The 20,502-nt window shown below is 45.2% G+C and overlaps 1 protein-coding gene across 5 annotated transcripts in view; it reads right to left on the reverse strand.

The window, feature by feature from the left end:
- Positions 1–15,745, reverse strand: part of grik5 (glutamate receptor, ionotropic, kainate 5) — a 27,700-nt gene extending 11,955 nt beyond the window's left edge. For 3 of the 5 annotated variants that reach the window (XM_071909619.2, XM_071909612.2, XM_071909628.2), the window contains exons 1-11: positions 15,634–15,745; positions 14,453–14,617; positions 11,864–11,961; positions 11,192–11,357; positions 7,849–8,027; positions 6,909–6,962; positions 5,933–6,091; positions 5,316–5,468; positions 4,118–4,222; positions 1,770–1,877; positions 852–1,055 (exon numbers count right to left, since the gene is read on the reverse strand). In XM_071909619.2, the coding sequence (XP_071765720.1) occupies positions 852–1,055; positions 1,770–1,877; positions 4,118–4,222; positions 5,316–5,468; positions 5,933–6,091; positions 6,909–6,962; positions 7,849–8,027; positions 11,192–11,357; positions 11,864–11,961; positions 14,453–14,617; positions 15,634–15,745 (1,503 nt within the window). Of the gene's footprint in view, positions 1–851; positions 1,056–1,769; positions 1,878–4,117; positions 4,223–5,315; positions 5,474–5,915; positions 6,092–6,908; positions 6,963–7,848; positions 8,028–11,191; positions 11,358–11,863; positions 11,962–14,452; positions 14,618–15,633 lie in introns of all 5 variants that reach the window. The other 2 variants (XM_078287435.1, XM_078287436.1) reach the window with 2 other exon arrangements.
- Between the last annotated feature and the right edge of the window lie 4,757 nt (positions 15,746–20,502).

A 20,502-nucleotide genomic window follows, 5' to 3' on the forward strand; every position in this document is an offset into this window, starting at 1 on the left:
TAGATGAGAGCTGTGTTTGTTTGTTTGAATGTTTATTGAATGTTTATTCACCAATGAAAAATAAAAACTTTGATTTTCCATTTACGAAGAAAATGAAAAGCATACACACACACACACTCATCACACATTATCCATGATTCCAATGAGGCTATTTGCAAGCTTTCCACCTGTATAAAACCTTGCAGGTCTCTGGTCCCTCTGCCTCTCCTCCGTCTCTTCCATTAAAAGCTAATTGATGAACATGGGCCACTAATTAGAGCTGAGTGATCAGGCAGTGGGGAGGGCAGGGAGGGAGAGTGTGGAGAGCAAGGGAGCACCAGCGTGGCAGGCCCCACACAGGGACCACAGCCTGGTAATTGAAGTATACCGTATGGTAATTAAGCAGAGAGGGGCTCTCATTAGCCTGCTTCAACCAGAGTGTCTGTCGCATACACAGTGGGCCTGAACAGGGAGAGAAGGGGACAGACTAGGATAGGGGCGTGTTATAGCGAGGAAATATGGTGCAGACACTTTTAGGCAATGCTACCACTCTCTTTTGGGGAATTATCAAGTCAAGTTTTGTCCTAGATAAGAGTCTTACTCCCCTCTGAGGGCAATTTGAGACATGGGAAGTTACAGCAGAGTTGGGGTTTGGGGCTACAGTGTGTGTGCGTGTGCTTGAGTGTGCGTGTGTACGCGTGCGTGCGTGTGAGTGTGTGTTCAAACGTGTGTGTCTGTTTGTAGAGGCACTTGAGCATTTGTGCATGTGCGCATTTCTATATTTCAGTGTGTGTGTGTGTGTGTGTGACAGAGAGAGAGAGAGAGAGAGAGAGAGAGAGAGACACACACACACAGAGAGAGGGAGTACTCACTCTGTTGATTAGCTCTCCAACCATGCCAGTCCAAGAGCCATTGGGCTCTGGGGCTCCGTACAGGCCGTCATCCACCAGTTTGATCTTGAAGGAGAATTTCAAGATGTCTGCCAGCTCTCTCAGCATGTCAACACAGAAGCCCTCATACTGGTCGTTGCCCTGGAAGTCCTGGTAGTTTCCCTTACGCATCACATACGGATTCTCCTAAACACAGGAGACACATGAGGGGTTTCATTCCAAAACACAATGCATTCCAGTTTGAGAAAAGACCGCTCACTAAAATTCACTGCTTAGTATTTCAGAAACAGAGAATCGCATTATGGAAAAAGGTTAGTGTGTTGTTGGCAATTATCTTAAGATAGCGAATAACTTAAAATGATATTCCAGTGTGAGTTGCTATTAGCATGTAAGCACTCATTTTGTGAAAGCAGGTGTCACTATTTTCAAATGGCAAATGCCACCTGAATTAAACCAAATGCTTATTAATAGGGATACAAAATGGCAGCTGCAATATGGCTGCAGAAGTAGGTGTGACATTAAGTGCGAGCCAAGGATTGTCAGTGTCATATTACATGATATCATAAAGCAGCGTATATCAAGTGTTTCTGCACATCTATGCCATGTGATGGAGCAGTATCATGCGAGAGACTGATTTATTGATATGACATTGCTCATATGGCAGCCAGACGGAGACAAGCTCTATTATTTTGATATCATCAGAATAAAAGGATTTTCACTGTTTGAATTCAGTGGCACTTTCTCAGTGCTCTATCAGTTTCTATGACAGTCACGGTGACAGCAAAATTGGCAGAAACAGACAGCGGCACAGCAGGCGTCGCGGCCCGGGCCATGCAGTGACAAGAGAAAACACTATGACCTCCCCAGCATGCTGGCTCCAGAAGGTAACTGCGACCTTACCAGTATGGTGGTGACGATGAGGGTCTTGTTGGCCAGCGTCTCTGACACATTAATATCCAAACTGGTGGAGTTCATTGCCAGGGTGTTGTTGGAGTACCAGATCCCGATCTGACAGGGAGCAAGCAAGAGAAAATCAATGGCTATTGTGTGATAAATAATGTACTGTTAAGCTCTTGTGTTAACAGTTTACTGCAGCAGCGGCCCAGACACCATCTATTGCAATTAAGTCAGGGTAGTAAGTATATTCAACCTATTGGGCTATTTCCTAGAGTGCCTTTGCATGTTTAATATTACTGTGCCTTGCTTTGGTATCCACACAATTACATACTGTATATCCCCATTGATTTCATTGTCCCCATTAGAGCTATATACCTGCAGCAGTGTGCAAAAGCTGCTATTAAAGAGCAGGGCAAAGAGCAGGTACAAGATGGCAAAGAAGATAATGAAAAGCATTCATGATCAGGACTTTCACTGCCATGTCTATTTCCCTTTACTAACATCTTTCTTAAATTGCATAAGAACCAGCACACATATTTCCATTTTATGAGGACAATAAAGGCGGTTAAGATACATAAGTGTGTGATTATGACCTAGAAGGTGTTCAGGGGCTGTAGGTGAGGAATTGAAGCTTGCAGAGGCATTTCTTTGTGAGATAATACTGTACATCTTTCAATAGGTCAGATGAGAGGTAATGACTCCACAGACAGAATCACAGCTTTTTCTACGACGCTTTTTATCCTGCCTTGACATTTAAGAGTGGTCTTTTTCTCTGTGAACCAATGCTCCCACACTGTAGGAAGGGAACTGCTGTGCAGAAAGGTGTGAAGACTTTCACAGTTAAAATGTTAATTGTCGCAACCTAACTCACACTGAGTTAAAGTGTAGATTTGAGTATGATTATCAAATGGCATTTAGTGTTAACATGGAAGGCAGTTAGCCTACAGTTAGATCCCTGTAAAACATATTAAGGGAAGGTGGAGACAAAATGTTTCCTCCAGCCAATGAACCGTGATGCAATTGCCTCCATCTGGATCTGTAGTGATGTGTGCACTTACACTTCATTAAATCTTAATTTTGAAATGCAGGTGAAATGCATTTTCTATCCTTTTCATCTTTCCTCTATCTGACGCTCAATAGAGTCTGCACTGACAGAATGTTCTAACTTGGTCCTAAAAACCTCCCTGGCTGGGTCTGCTGATATTTTGGTTCCAGGCAGACCTGGTCCAAATACCATTAGCAAATCTGTGGTGGCTTGTTACCAAAAGGTCACTAGATCAAATCCCCAGACCATCTGGGAAAGTCTGGTCCAAGAATGAGTAACTCTCTTGCCCTCTGTCAAAACCTCTATGTTCGAGGTGTCTTTGAGCAATGCACTTGAACCCCATTGTTCCTGTTACGCTGCTCAGTGGCAAACAGTGTAAGTCTGAGGTTGTTTTGGTCAGATCCCAGGAGTGAATGTGTCTAACAATATGAAGGGAATGTAGGGAGCTGCTGAAAAACAGCATGCATGCTCAGAAAAAATCTTTCCTGCATAATAAATACAATTTCAGAGGTGCCAGAATGATGGTGTCACTACATATGACAACGCAATAGGTGCCGGGAAGCAGGACTGTAGTCAAGACCACTTTAGTCAAGACCAAGTCAAGACCAAGACCAGAACAAATCAAGTTCTATTCAAGACCAATACCAAAATAGGCAATAAACACTGTACATGTCTCTTCAAATGTACCATCTTATGGATGAACAGATCTATCTGCAAATCTACTCTTTATTTTACCCTTCAATATCCAACTATCAATGCATAGGAAGTGACTAATCAATGCAAGTTTTAGGCCACATCACAAACAGGTTTCTGCAGGTGAAATCCCTTAAATTGTTTGTAGTGCAGGGGAGAAAATAAACCAAACATCAGTAAAATTACTAATTTTTATGTTTGTAGATAGGCAGGCAAAAGCCGAGTCAACTCTCGAGTCAAAATTGGCATGAGACAGAGATAAGTCCAAGACATCAAAAAACGGTCTCAAGCCCTGCCAGAAAGTTTAGAAACAAACTATTTGAAAGTCAATTGATGGAGTAAACTAATGGAGCTTATTTAGTCCACCCCTCTGGTACTCCAGTCAGGGTGAAACAAATGCAAACAGCTACTCTTTATCAGGTGGGAGGCATCAAAGCAACTTCACAGAGGAAAAGGATTTGGTTACTATCAGCTGGGCTCAGTCTGTGATGAGGCTGACCTCAGTGTTAAACGCCTCCCCAGGCGAAGTTAAATCAGATGGGTGACCTGTAACTTGCCCAATGCCTATGGGCGATCTGACCTGGCTGCTGCATGATAACAGGTGACTCCTGACCTCTTTGTGTCCGCCTCGGTGTTTCTCCAGGATCCTCAGGGTGTAGTTGGTCCTCTGACCTTTACTGTTGAACTCCACACGGCCTGTCAGACCATCGTACTCCACCTGGCAGACAGAGGGAGAGAGAGAGAGAGAGAGAGAGAGAGAGAGGTAGAGAGAGAGAGGTAGTAAGATAGAGGGGGGGGGAGTTTGAGAGAGGGAGATAGGAAGGACAAGAGAGAGGGTGAATGAGGGAAAGAGAGTGAGGGGGAGAGAGGAGGGGAAGCAATGGGAATAGACAGAAAGATTAGAAAAAGAGACAAAAAAAAGAGAAAAAAGAGACTGTGAGATAAATACAGTTAATCCCCACCCTTCTGTATAAAGTCAAACATTGTTCCTCACACTATCCGCTGTGATTAAGTAAACAGATACTATCTACAGTGATTAGGAAGAGAGAGAGGGGAAAAGACAAAGAGAGAGAGGGAGAGAGAGAGAGAGAGAGAGTGAGTGTCTGAGACCGACCCAGGCGGGGACGATCAACTTTGGACAACTAGGAGAAAGTGACTGAGCGAGAGGCTCAAATAGACTAGCACAGACAGTCAACAGCTCCCTAATAAGACTCAGAACTCCACCTCGCAGCTCCACTCTGCCACTCCAAAGCCCAGGTGCTGGCAGAGTTAGCGGGAGCTAAGATGAATGGCACGGTGGTGAAGATGGAGCGCGCCATGAGGTTGACTAACAAAGACAGATGTCAGGCCGGTGGGGAGGAGACAATGAGAGATGGGGCTCGGGCGACGCTGACGACAGGTCGTCGATGAAACGCACAGACGACCAGAGATGGGAGATGACAAGGAATAACAAGAGAGAGAGGTTACATGCACATGTGATGAGGATGGTACAGTATATAGTACTGAAGTTGTATTGTTGCTACTGTACAGGAGAAACACACAGTCTGATGAGGACATATGGAGCGTATGGATAGAAGTACTGTACATATATTGGCTACAATGGATATGGATGGCACTAGTGTGAAGATGTGAAAAATTCAATTGAAACCATATAAAACAGCGTACATCTAAGTTTCTTCTGACACCATATTTCCTCTGTCTTACATATGTGTGTGTGTGTGTGTGTGTGTGTGTATGTAAGCAAAGCAGGCATATTAGTGAGTGAGTGTACAGTATGTATGCACACAAGCCGGCGCCTTTATACAGCTCACCATGCGCAGGTAGTTCATAAGGCTGGTCCCATGTTGCCAGATCTGAGGCGAGGTGCAGCTGAGCGGCTTCACTCCGATTTCCTGACTGCGGTTCAATTCCCTTACCGCCCCCACCACCACATGCACCGCATCAAACATCAGCGCTGACGAGAGCTGTGGAAGGGAGTGAGGAAACACAAGAGAGAGATGGGGGGAGGCAGGGAGGGAGGGAGGGAGGGAGGAGGACAGCAGGAAGGGTGGAGGGATGGAGGAGAAACACAAGGAAGAAAGAAAAGGAGTCCAGGGAGAAGACGTGAGGAAGGACGAGGAGGGAGGCGTGAAAACGGAGGATCGAATGGTTAGGAGGGAGGAAAAAGTGGCAGAAAGAGAGGAGAAGAGAAACGAGGTTAGAGTAAAACAGTGGGGAGGAGACACAGAAGGATACATCAATACACATTAAATACAAACCAAAAGCCAGCTGAATCTCTTTAACTGCAGCATGAATCACGAATCAATGTGAGGAATAAACTATGTTTTATGGTTACGTTGCATAACAAAGCTTTTACTGTATATCGCTGCCTGAATGTGTGCATGCATGTACGTTTGTGTGTGTGTGTGTGTGTGTGTGTGTGACTGACCGCAGGGCCAGGGTACGTGAGGTCACAGCCCTCCCTCCAGGAGAGGTTGAGGCTCCGAATGAACTCCAGGTAGAAGGGATGGGTGGTGTTAAACATGGAGAAACCCACAATATTGGACTGATCATCCACTATATCATCTAGTCTCAACAGGGGGAAGTCCTGGAGAGGAGGGGAGGAGGGGGGGGGAGAGAGGAAGGGTGGTGGGAGGAGGAGAGAAAATTCAGGTGAGTGACAACATGTGTATCAAATCTGGGCACAGAAGAAAAATACCGTTCAAAGAGGAGTGTGATAAAGAAAAAGAGAGGCTGCGAGAGTGACAACATCTAATCTCAGATAGAGAGAGAGAGAGAGAGAAAAAAAAGAGATAGACAGGTCGGAAAAAGGGGAAAACAGCGATAGAGAGGGAGAGAGGTTGATGGAAATGACTCTGGTAGCTGTTCACAGAGGCAAACGCAAGACCTGGCATCTAAAGCACGAGCCCACAGCAAGTACAGAGGGAGGAGGAGAGGGGGGAGACAAAAAAAAAACAGGCACACGCCATAAAGTGACACATTGATTTAAATGATGTGAAGAGGTGGAGAGGGGAGGAGAGCATAACAAAGAGGCAGATGAAAACACCGGAAGCAAAGAGAGGGCGGCTGGTAGCAGAAGGAAAAAGGGCACATCGCGTCCGTCGTCGTCTTCACCTCAGACCCCTTTTTATTCTCTCACTTCTTTTTTCCCATCCTCCTCTCCACTTCCACAGCCTTGTACAGTTCATTTATTTCTCAGATCTCTCCCTCTTCCCATCCTTCATCTCCTCTCTCTCTCTCTCTCTCTCTCATCTCCCTCCCCTTTATTTAATACTTTCTCCACCTTAACACTTTCCCTCGTTCACAAAAGGACAGGGAGGGAGGAGCAGGCAAGGAGAAGAACAAGTTCAAAATGGAGGAATGGGAGACAGAGGAGAGGTGGAATGGAATTGGTAAGCTCTTACCATGGTGGTGAGGATGTACTTGTAAAATGCTGATGTCATCCCCAGCTCCGATGCCTGTAGGATAAAAAAAGTGAGAGAGAGAGAAAGAGAGAGAGAGAGAGAGAGAGAGAGAGAGAGAGAGAACAAGATGGAAAAAAAAACAATAGAGAAGGTGGGACGCAGGAAGGGCGAGACAAGGAAGGAGAATAGAGCCAGAAAGAGATACAAGGAAAGGAAGGAAAGAGAAAAAGGATAAATATAGAGAAAGAGAATCGGGAAAAGAGGGAGAAAGAGTGATTGAGGGAGAGAGAGAGAGAGAGAGAGAGAGAGAGAGCAAAGGAGGACAGAGAGCGAGAGACAGAGAGCAAAAGAGACAGTTGGGGGACAAAGAAGGAGAGAAAGCGCGGGAGGAGGGGAGAGGGAGAGGGAGCATACGTTAATCACAGTTTTACATCATCAGACTAACACTAGGACATTTTGCTGAGGGCAGACAGCCGTTCCAATGTGCCCAGCGAAAACATCCCATATGCAGTCAAGCTCTGACTCACTGCGCTGGCTATCGGCATTACAGGCTGTAACATGAATCAGAACAAGCCTTTGTATAGGACTAACATCTGCACCGCATCCCAATGCAAAAAAAAAGAAGAAAAGAAAGATGTTATTCTGTGGAGGATTTTCTTAAGAGTTTAAGTGATTGTTGCTGGCAGACATGCACAGATACCATTTCCCTTTGCAGCTCCACAGGGCACAGAAGGTAAAACATTTAAGGGAGTTTTTTTATTTTATTTTACGGATGATAAGCTCTGCACGCCCTTGATAACTGTAACCTGAATTTGCCTATTGCGTAGAATAGCGGAGGCAATGCATATCCCCCAGCGTGCTACTGCATGTACTGTATACAAGAGCAGGTTCAGATCCTGTATATGTGCAGGGGACAGTGTAGTAACGCTTGAGGCCTGACCTTTTTGAGGATGAGATAGGAGACGGAGGCGTTGGCGTCGATGATGATGGTGGCCACCTTGTCGTCACGGATCTCCTTCAGCAGCGGCGTGGGGTCCAGGTTGTCATCCAGCATCCTGATTGACAGCGTCTCCCGGGAGATGAGGAAGCGGCGCACCAGTTCCTCCAATCTCAGCAGGCCTGAGGCAGAGCCAAAGTAGAGCCGAGATGCATATCGGTGTCAGTATCAGCACACAAACTTCATATTTCCAGACTGTAAGCTTTGCGGGAAGTGTGAAAATCTTGTTGATTTAGCCATGGATGCCTAGATATTTTACAAGGCATGGTCATTGGTTTTCCTAAATCCCAGGGAAATGTCCCCATTAAAGTACTGTTTTTTTATTATTACTTATTTTCATTTATTTCATTTTGTTTCTGTTTTCTTGTCCCTCAATGACAATTAATGAGCTTTAAACTGTATGATTATTCTGAGTGTGTATCATCCAAGACAGGACTTGTTTTTGGTTTATGGCAATTTATTTAGTTATATATGGGATTATGATTGACTAAAAAAAACTGAAAATCTTGATGAAATATAAATAAAATAATTACAGTGAAAAAATATTAAAACCAAATAATGAAATTCAGAGATACAAGGATTCTGCAAGACACTGAACGATATGAAGGACAGGACCAGAACAGCAGGGTAAGAGGAGAAAAACTGGAATACTTGAGACAATTTATCCACTTCAAGCGAATTCCTCTTGAAAACGAGTATAACCAGTGACAGTCAAGACTCACTTGACATCCTGCGTGGAATGAGACTTTATTGGAAAGCCTACCCTGCTACTTCCTAATTGTAATTCCATAGTAAAACACCCCTAGCTATGTAAATAAGTGGTGGGGCAGGCATCTGGGGATAGAGGGAGGTGGGGGGAGAGAGGGAGGAGAGGAGGAGGAGAGGAGGAGGAGGAGGAGAGAGGTAGCACACAGGGCCCTTCAGCAGGAGAAAGGCTCTGTAAGCAGTGGGGTAATCACTGAACCAGGCCAAAACTTTAATTAGTTTGAGGAAGGAGGGGAAAAAATCAATGCACTTTACAGCTTCCTCCCTCTCCTCCCCTCTCTCTCTCTCTCATTCTCCTCCTTTCACATTCTCTCTCTCTCTCTCACACACACACACAAGCTCTTGCTCACTCTAACCTCTCTATCTCTCTCGTCTTAGCCCCTTGCTCTAGTTACCTCTCTCCCTCTTTATCCATCTCTCTCTTACGCTGCCACTGTCTCCTCCTCCTCCTCCTCCTCCTCCTGCTCAGTCTCTCTCGACCCTCCCTCCCTCTCCTTCTCCTTAACCTCATCCATCTCATGAAAACTGCATAATGGAATTAGGCTCAGATAGAGCGTTGTGACCCAGGCATAGCGAGAGAGGGATACGTCGGAAATGACCCAAAATCTCTGACTCACTCTCATTTAACAGCGTTTCTATGGGCTGCTACTTGCCGAGGCTAAAGAGGGAAAATGACTTAAATTAATGTCATTAAAATCTGCCCACATGGTGTTACAAAAATGACCAGTCTCCTTCTCTAAATGCGTTACATAATCAGGGTAGCGTGGTGCGTGTCAACGAAATGTGTGATTTCACACGTTACTCGCCTCACAAACAAAAAAGACAGAACGTCTACTTCCATTGAACACTGGGGTAAACAAGATGAATAAATCAAGTGGGCTGGTGGTAAACATTGTCTGATGTTCAACCTCTGCAGCGCCAGAGTAGAAGTGCACACACACACACACAGACACATACATTTACCCACAAGTACCCCAACACCTACTCCCTCATATACAGACATACACGCAGGCGCAAAAATACACACAAACACACATACACACAAACGCATATATAAAGCGCTACTCAAACACACACACAAAACACACAGAACACACCAAACGCATACACACAAAACACATCAAACACACACATACCCAGCCACACACACCCACGCAGTCGTTCAGTGTGTGGAACAAGCCTGTTGAGTGGCAGTTAGCACCTATTCTGCAGCCATGGCAACCAGCTCCATGGCGATAGATAGCGCAGCCAAGTGGGTCAGAGTCTGCGAGTGTGATAACCTTGTAAAGATCACCTTCAAGCCAAATATATTACACACACACCCTCAATCTCTCCACCAGTAAGAACTGCATCTTTGTGCCAGTAACTATCAGGCTATCTGTTGCCTCTAATTCTTATGAGAGAGGACGCTTTGTGAAAGACAAGGCTCTTATCTATCCATTCAACTGATCATCAAAACTGCAAAAGATGTCTGATGCCATTTCAAAGCTGTTTTAGTTCAATGAAATGACAAGACCGTGAGGAATTGAGCCTACTTTCAGGGACTGCAGGAAAACTGGCTAACTGTTGTGGAGATAATGAAAGCATGGCGATCATTAAATCAATTATTCATAATGCCGCGGCTTTTTGTTTGTCTAAATCTACCCTTTTCACACTGCGATGACAAGTGTACACACACTTCAATGGTCCCACTTATTCTTTTTCCTGTTGCTCTTCAGTTCTAGTATAGTTCTCGTTTGGCTGATGTGTTGAGTCAACAGCTGCACAACAACTCGTCTCAATTCAGTTTTGGCTCAGATCTGGGCAAAACTTCAGGTGATTATTGGGTGTAATATTATGATTACACCACGTCCCGATGGCAAAGAGGGATAAAGCACATATCGTGTGCTGTATTCACAATGCTGTGGGTTTGAATCCCACAGCCACTACCCAACCTGGCCCATATTTCCTGTCTCTCTCTACGATGGAGGGCATAATAAATCAATAATGCATTCTTTCAAAACAAAAATCAAGAGAACTGGTGACTAAGTGCTGAAGTCCCCCTGATGTTAAAGCTCTTTGAGTGCCTGGCAAGTGAAATCATATGCCCCTTAAGTAGTTTCTAATATTGGAAAGCATTTTAAATTGTAATATTTATTTAATTGGTTTTGACTAACAGGCTCCGAGGTGGACGAGAGACAGTGTGAGGTAGAGTGAGAGCATGAGTAATAGGACGGCTGTGGTGTGAGCCATGTTCTGAACTCTGACAGCACAGAGAACTTTATGGCCAGACTGTTAAAATGAGTGTCCAACAGTGCAAAACAGTCATATCCGCCCAAATAGTGTGAATGCGCCAACACTCCCACAGAGGAATCTGCACACAAGTATGCATACACACACACACACACGCTCACAAACACACACAGTGAGCTTGCAAGCACGCAATCACAGCATCCCACATACACCTAAACACATAGAATAATACACGCCTACACAGTCGCACATAATGTACAGCCACACAACAGACTGCATGTGTACTCACACTCAGCCTTGGCACAGACCAGGCTGGCTGACGGGTAACCGAAGGAGCGTAAGATGGCTCCTATGGCCAGGCTCAGGTCCTCGTTGCTAGGGTACAGAGTCACTGAGGCAAAGCGCAGGTACGGCAAGCGAGGAGTTTCCTCTGGACCTATCTTTACATGAGGGATCTGAGAGGAGAGGAAGAGGAAGAGGAAGAGGAGAGGAGAGGAGACTTCAAAAAAAGGATTTAAAGACGTATAGAAACATTAAGAAAGGGGAGACAAGCAAATTTGTAGTGTATTAACCCCCCCACCCACACACACACACACACACACACACACACACACACACCAGAAAAACAGTGAATAAGGAAGGTCCATTAGAGGAAGAGAGGATAGAGGGATAAAAGAGATATAAGAAATATGGCAGAGGCAGAGAACAGAGAGCGCAAAGGATAAAAGGCCATGGGAAGAAAGGAGAAAACAGATGGAAGAAGTGGAAGATGGTTAATTATATGAGAAGAGGTTCAATACGCATGGGAACCTGAATCTCGAGATACATTCAACATGAAGTCTATATGAGTAGGAGGGGTTGTAAGTCAGAGAAGGAGACAGCATGTGTGTGTGCATGCACAGATTGACATGCATGAGTGTGTGTGTGTGTGTGTGTGTGTGCGTTTGTTTTGCACACTCACCTCCTTCTCTCCACATATATGACTGACAGTAGAGCCAGAGGCGGGGCTGGAGGCGGGACCTATCACAGAGACGACGCCTTTGGGTAGAATCTGACACACTGAAAGGGAAAAGGGGAAAATAAACATGGAATACACAGGCAGCGGAGTCGGCAACACACTGCCTTTCCTTTCCTTCATTTTGATGGTAATATGGAGTTGGCACAGGGGTTGCAGTTGGGGAGGGTTGCTCCACAAGAGACAGATGTGGAAATTTAAAATGCAGCAAGAGGATGCATATAATTTCAGTTCCATTTTAACCACTGATGCTACTGTAGCAGCACAACCTGTCTCATTATAATCTGATTTATTTTGAGATGAAAACTCCAAGGACTAAAGTAGGGCTGCCCATGTATTGCCCACTGTTACTATTTATTTGTTGGGGGGTTTTGTCAGTTGGTCGGTATGAATGATTTTTTTTATGACTTTGTATGTGCTATGATTACTGTATATCTCTGGCGTATTCAAAACTTTGTGGTCATCTTTGATTAACATCTAAATGTTAATATGCATGAGACATCTTTTGGCAGGAGGACAATAATGTGGGAGAAACATTTTTATATATTTGTCTATTACTGTAGTGTACATAGAGTATTCAATCAGTTCATAAAATCATAGGACTATTACTCAACTATTGATTTCTTTGTACAGGAATAGCCCTAGTCCACACAGTCTCTATGATTCAATGTGCAATCTTGTACAGATTGCACTATTCAAAACCGCCAGCTGAAAAAGAATTTCTCCACTATGTTGAGTAGACAGGCGGAGTAGTTAAAAGTGAATGGAAACAGCTTATATGCATGGTCTGTCTTATACTTGACTAATTGATCAACCTGCAGCCTGTGTAAGTGATCAATAGCCCTGATAGCCTAACATGTCCACCTGCCAATCACAGTTAGAGAAAAAAAATTGGGAGTGCTTAAAATCCAGCATCTGTTATCGACCAGCATCCATGACGGACAGTAGTTTGACCATCCCACAAATTCAGGGGCTAAATGCTACGGCATCTTTAGAAATACTTTTTGTTTTTGTACCGTATCTCTTTAACATCTCTTATACAAGCAAAGGTTGGGTAACAGCAATATGTTGGATGTGTAGTGGAGACTAGCATCACTCCATCCTCATCATTTTGATGAGTGCATTAGTAAGTGCTTTCTGTCTACCTACCTGCCAAATGATTTAATGGCGGAACAGCAGAAATGAGTCAGGTGACTTGTGTTTTCCTGATAGTCATAAAGTGCTGTTCTTACTGCTATATCTGGTTGGTAATTTAATTTATCCAATAAGAAGTCCTCACTCCTAACCATAGGCTTTGTGTGTGTCTGTGTGTGTGTGTGTGTGTGTGTGTGTGTGTGTGTGTGTGTTTTTGTGTGCCTTCATGCATGCCTGTATGTCTGTGTGTGTGCTTGCCTACACTGTGTCCATGTGTGACTGTGCATGTGCATGTCTACAGTATGTCTGCAGAAGGAGATGTGTGTGCATGCATGTGTAAACGCCTGTGTGTGTGTGTGTGTGTGTGTGTGTGTGTGTGCGCGCGTGCGTGTGTGTGTGTGTGTGTGGGCGTGTGCGTGCTAGCATGCTTCAGACAAGCGTAGCTGTAAGATGATGAGCTCTCTGAGCCAGAGACCAAAAAACCCTGCTGGCAAACAAGCCTGTCAGAGTCTCCTGCCCATCGGTCAAGGACACACACACACACACACACACACACACACACACACACACAAGCCCACAACTCAAGCATGCACATATGCACACAACCCCTTCTCATGCACACATAGACATTTGCCAGTAGCTTGTGGCAGGGTCAGTGACCTATTACGATGTGAGCAGGGAGTCTCTGTCTCCTCAGTGGCTGGATTCAGCAGTCCTTGTTCTGTCTTCATTGACTGCTAACATTCTGCTTTAACTCTTTATATCAATACAATTTCATGTAGCAGCCTACATGCCCTTATATTGCCTTGTGTTGGTCCGTACCGCTGATCTATATTGGTATCTAACTTCCTGGTGTTGGCGGTTGTTTTCTGTTGTCGTGGTCAGGACCAGCCATTACTGGAGGGCTCTGGTCAACTGGTTTTACTGACCGGCTTAATGGCCCATTACTGGTCTGCAACGATTCGTATAGAAATCAATACAAGTCCCTACTGGCTCCACTCATGTGATGGTGGTGGTCTGTTATCGTGCTAGTCAGTATAGAGTTTTGTTCTGCCAACATTTGAAAAAGCGGACACCTACACTGACAAAATTATGACTGGTAACATTTTAGAGAATGTAATCGTCTCTATTTTTAGAAATATTATCCGTTTTTTTTGTAGTATTGTGTGTTGGAATGAAGCCTGCAGTGTTCAGTACTATTCTTCCCTGCTCCATACTGGGCATTATTAATCCACCCACTGGTATTGGTGATCTTTTACTGGTTAATGTCATGTTTTTGTTGTCTGTGCTGATTAGACATTGTGCTCCACTGGGCTCTATTGGTTTCTGCTGGTCAATATCATTCTCTCATGGTTAATACGCATCCAATGGACTTTAGTGGTGTCTGCTGGCTCCACTCACTGGTGTCGGTAGTGTCGTACTGGGAGTCTTTTTGCAGCTCGTAGATGTCCACCTCGACGCGCGCTCGGGCCGGGCCCTCCATCACGCTGTTGATGTTCTCCCTGGCCAGGGCCAGCGCCAGCCGCTCCCCGCGCCCACACACCGACTGGTCGTCCAGGATCGCCGCTGGGGAGACAGAGCAGATGGGAGCGGGGCGAAGAAAAGAAAACAGAGGTGGGGGGGTGGGGGGTGGAGAGAAAGACAGAGCATGAGGATGGAGAGGGGAAGAGGAAGAAAACGGGATGCAGTGAGAAGTGGAAGACCATTTATCATTAACACTACCACCCATGCTCAGCTCATGTGTGGGTGAGAATGTGGGGGGGGGGGGGGTATAAAAGTGCAGTACAGCTAATGTTTTGTCAGAGGACCATTTTTGGTGCATACATATGCATATCTTCATAGAAAATAAATTCCCATCCTTAATTTTTGGTAGTGTGTGGGTTTCCTTACACCTACTATACTTGTCTCAATTATGACCTACTTAACTAAATAGATGGAGCCTGGACATCAAATAAGGCAGATCAGTTTCATTCTACTAAAAAAGTATTTATAATTATACATCTACAATAATACATCTACGCAGGGTAAAACAGGGGTTTACCGTATTAGGACATTTCAGATACTGGCAGGTAAGTTGTCAATCACAGAAAATAATAGTAGGCTTTAAAGTCCCCATGAAATGAACTCCCATTACTTTTACCTCCTGGAAAACACAGTATCTTCCATTGTGACCTCATGCTGCACTAATAGCCGTAAATATTAATTTCGAACAAATAAAACCATCAGATTTTTTTAACAATCCCGCTCCTCTGCACTCCTCCCATCAAATAAAATTCTCTCTCTCTCCCTGACTCATATTCCATTGGTTTAGACTTTTGAATGATCCCTCACTGTGTTATGTCCCGCCCTGTTTCAACAGGAAATGCGTCAAATCACAGGAGTAAAGATGCCATTTCATGGGGTCTTTAAAATGTTTTCCTGTGATTGTCAAACATTCTGTCTCTCATTGTATTGCCCTATGTGTTAAAGGCACCAGAGCAGGTTAAAAAAAACATGAAAAGTATCTGCAAATACTTTTTGACGCGGGTTAGTGGGACTGGTAGGGATGGAGGGATGGAGGGATGGAGGGATGGGCCACTCACCCATGCGGACGGAGGAGAGCAGGGGGGCCTGACTGAGGGAGCGTGGCGCCATGGTGACTAGCAGGAAGGAGAGGAAGTGTATCGACAGCAGCAGTGCTGGCAGAGCCGGCATCTTCTACTGCTCCTCATGGAGAACGGTCTGCTGGCTGCCTGTACCGCCACCTGCAGGAGAGGATGACACACTACAGTCACTGGACACACAATCATTTGACTGGCACATGAGTTCTCTCCAATTTATCTCCAGTTTACTCTGTCATATTTGTATGTAGAGGATGCACCTTCAGCTGTGGCAGCGACACACATATACACACAGACCACATACTGTATACAAGGCATTCTGCTTTCATCCTGGGCTATGAAGATGTTCACTGTCATAGTAGAGAGGCTCGCCAGTCCCATGCATACAGTCTGTATAATAACAAATACACACATCTCTATTGATGGCTCCCAAGGAAAGTCTCCCGTTTAGAAGTGACAGGACCCAGCCTTGAAGAGATCTCCAGAGGCAGCTCAAAGACAGGATCATCACAACAAACGGACTGACGCACACGTTGCCGTACATTCACACATACATACTGTATACTGTACATACACACACACACGCATCCGTACATATATTCACATTTGGACGCACGCCCGCATACACATGTACACATGTATAGAAACAACTACTGTAAACACATAAACACAGATGCATGTCCATATACTATGCACCCACACACACCTGCACATACACACATGCATTCTGTACCCCTTAACCCTCCCCCTTCACACACACACACGCAGCCCTCACTAGGAGTGACACAGCCGTGCTCTGACTGACAACGTGACAAGGCAGTGTGAAAGGATGGAGAGATGAAGGGAGGGATGAAGAGAGAGAGAGGAAGGGAGGGAGGGAGGGAGGGAGGGAGGAGTGTGTGACAGACAGACAGGGAGGCCGAGGGGGGGGGTTTGACCTGGGAATGTAGCGAATCACTGGATCACCAGTCTGAGCCTTAGACAGGTCTGACAGACAATTGAAAGAGTCGGTTTGTGACCTTCAATTGACCTGAACCGGGGGTGTTGGAGCGATAAAATGCTGACCTTTGACCTTGAAAAGAGCATGCGGCTGTGGATTGTTGGGTTGGCTTGTGTGTACATCAAAGGGGTTTGTGCAGATCATGTTGATTGTCTGTCACTGTGTTGTACATCCCTCCCACCCCCCTTCCTTTCTCTTCAGCCCTTTGTGCTTTGAGTTTTTCATTTTGCCTTTTTTCCAGTCACCTCTCCAACACTTGTTTGGCTTTGATGTTTAGCACATCAGAAAAATCTGCAACCCTGCGCTCTGAATCTCTCACTGTGCTTCATGAACCAACCCCACTTCCCCTTCTCTCATTTTTGTTCCTTTTCTATCACCTCTCTCTATGCAGTTGCTACCCCCAACTTATCTCATTTGTTGTGTCAAAGGGTGGGCGAGTGTGTGCGTGTGCATGCGCATGTTTGTAATACTAATATCATGCACCATACTGTCCAGACCGCCGTGTTGCTCTCATTATAGTCACTGCAGCCCAAAGTGAACAGAGGCAGTCCTCTGTGTGAGGGCATGTTCTGCATCTCTGACCCAACATAGAAAAACAGGCACACTAAGCGATATTTTTGTTTTTCTTAAATCATTCACGTTCGCATTCAGAGCTATAAAAAGGTATATTACATTGTAGGGATCAATAAATAATTTTTGAATCTAAAAGCAAAAAGGTTCATGGCATTTGGCCACATTTGTGTGCATGTCTTTTGTGTGTGTCTGTGTGTTCCTGAAACCCTAACGGTGTACACCATGCTGCCCATGCCACAGTGTTCCTGTTATTAACCGGTGTAAGTGAACAGAGACAGTTATGCAAGAGCTGATTATTCTGACCGCACAATGAGATCACTACAGCACACCGCTCTGTCACACCGCTGTGTATTGTGCTGCACAGTGCTCCATTTTGCTGGCTGCTACTACTGTATTCTGTTGGCTTGCCACGCTACTGCTCTCTTTCTCAATTTACACTTCACCAAAGTGTGTGTGTGTGTGATGTATGTAGTCTGGACCTGTGGTTGTGAGTGTGTGCGTTTGCATGTGTGTATGTGTATGTGTATGTGTGTGTGTGTTTATTCCAGGGCATGTGTGGGCATGCGCTTACCTTGCGTGAGTGTGATGGCGTATTGATCGAGGCCAGCTGAAGTGGCGGGCCCTCAGGTGCAGTCAATCAAAACAATGGGGAACCTGTCATGGGAGCGCTGCATTTCACAGGAGCCATCTGATTGGCTATTACCGGGAAGCAGATTGCCATGATGGCCAATAAGATCCTGACTGAGGCCATGCTTTCAATAAGGATTGGACGGACCTGGTGCTATTTCACAGTTATTGAGAGCTATTGACAGCGTTGGAGAGAGAAGATTACAGCATCTATACTTCTATATGTCTCCAGGGCCTGGGGGAGGGGGGGGGGGGGGGAGGAAGGAAGGAAGGAGATGAAAAGCTGTGATGAAGCTGTGAAAATGGGTGAAAAAAAAGAAAGCAGAGGGGATGGGGAGGTGTTTGGGGACGATGAGGGAATAAAAGAACAAAATTGAATATAGAGAAAAGAGATTGGAAAGTGGAACTCTCAGCAGAGAGAGAGAGAGAGAGAGAGAGAGAGAGAGAGTAAGGAATATGATAGAGAAAGGGTGGGGAAGTCAGGGGAACAAATAAGAGTCAGAGAGAGGGAGAGAGCAACCGGTGTGAGACTATTGCAGTGTTTAATCCAGAGTCCTGTGTATGTGTTGTGTTGCTGTAGTACATGGCTGGCTCCCTGCAGCGGTCGGGTGTCAGTCTGCAGGGAGCGGGAGCAGCGAGAGGGCCGAGGGAAGCCAGACTAGTGTACAGAAACACTCCTTCTAGCCCCCGCTCTCTTTCATTCTGCACCCTGCTGTAAGTCACCCCGCACACTGGCACCGCTGAGAAATACACAAAAGCAAAATACATAAATATCCAGACGCGCTCTGTGCGTGTGTGTGTGTGTGTGTGTGAGAGAGAGAGAGAGAGAGAGAGAGAGAGAGATATGTGTGTGTGTGTGTGTGTAAAAGACAGAGAGAGAGTGGAGAGTGAGAGAGAGGACATTCATCCCAGTTGGAGATTTAGCTGTTTGGTGCATGCATTCATCTTAGTGTGTATGCATATTTGTGTGTGTAAGTGTGTGTGCATGTGTGTGTGTGTGAGAGAGCGAGAGAGAGAAAGAGAGAGAGAGTGTTTGTGTGTGTGTGTGTGTGTGTGCTGTTTGCTATGCTGTTGTGTTTGTGTCTGTGCTGGAGAGACTTGGCGGCTTGCTCATAGTGTCTGCAGTGCCTATTATGAAAAAGAAAAGCGTAAAATCAGAGATCTTAATTATCTAGAGAGAGCGCGCAAGGGAAAGGGGGGGGGTGTGAGGGAGAAGAGGCAAGAGCGGACCAGAGTGGGAGGGAGAGAGAGAGAGAGAGAGAGAGAGAGAGCGAGAGAGAGAGGATAGCAGAGAACGAGGGAACGCTATCTCGCCTACACCCCCAGGCGCAGATGAGGAGAGGATGAACAGAGAATAAGGCAGAGAGGAAGCAGGATGAGAGATAGGGGAGGAGAGCAAGAAGAGAGGGATGCAGGGAAAGACAAAAAGAACTCCGATGGAGAAAAGCAGCTTGAGGGGGGGATGAGGAGAGGAGAGGAAGCGGGGTGTCGGTGGGGGGGCCGGCGAATCATTTGTTTTTTCCCCCCTATGCCTTATTGTATGACACAAGAAAATCTGACAGTTATCATAATGGAAGGATGAATCATTCCCGTAATTGAATTTGCAAGTGGAACGGCTTCAGCGGCTGCGGATTTAAGAAGACTGTACCGCCAGCCATTATGGGAGAGAAGCATTATTTTCCTCATTCTTTTCACAATTAATAGTCATTGTTGGCTAGAGAGGGCCTGTTGGAGACGGCTGGGCTGCTGTCACTGAATGAGCACGGTCGGGGCATTTCAGAGCATTTGTTAGCCCCCAGACAATCTGGATCAGCTGTGTGGATAGTTTGGCGTGTGTGTGTGAGTGTGTGTGTGTGTGTGTGTGTGTGTAAGTGCGTTCGTGTACCAGGATTGCGGATGGGGTTAGAAATATACAGAGCACCCCTCTCTAACCCCTTCTGGCTTTTTGTAGGATTAAGTGTTTAGTAGTTTGTGTCTGCATCTAATACCAAAAGCAGCACATGTTCTTGGTCGCATTGACTCAGCATCTTTCACTTTGCCCCCCTTCGCACTTCCTCCTCCTCCCCTCTTCCCTTCCTACCTCTCCATCTCTCGCCGTCTCTGCCTTCCCCTTCTATCTTAATTGTGTCCTTTTCTCCATCCTACTTTCTTTCTGTTCCTCTTCTCCCTTGGTGTCACATTTCCCGCACTGTTTTCTTTTTCTCGTGGCTTTCTATTAGCATTCAATTATTCCCAGTGATGTAGTGTGAAATAAAAAGGTGGGTAAAGCTCCAGTCAGTGATGATCACACCAATCAATAAAAATTAAAATTAATTACATTTTCAGAACGGCATTACCATGCGTCTTATCCTATCTGCATATAACTCACATCAGTTTGATACTATTTAATATGATAAATATGATATGATACGTATATGAACATATGTGAATTTCCACTACATCCCTGATTATTACCCTTATATTTCACAATTCTCATTGTTTTAGGCATTTGAGACTTTGGATTTGAGGTATGTGAGACTTTGGATAAGGTTCCGACATTTTGAGCAAAAATGATTTATTCATATTATATCACTCTACCAAGAAGTCGTTACATATAGCTGAAATTAGATTTCTGAAAATGTTTACTTAAGTGCAAAATGTTAGATAAAAGG

The sequence above is a fragment of the Centroberyx gerrardi genome, chromosome 12, assembly GCF_048128805.1.
Source record: "Centroberyx gerrardi isolate f3 chromosome 12, fCenGer3.hap1.cur.20231027, whole genome shotgun sequence".
NCBI lineage: Eukaryota > Metazoa > Chordata > Actinopteri > Beryciformes > Berycidae > Centroberyx > Centroberyx gerrardi.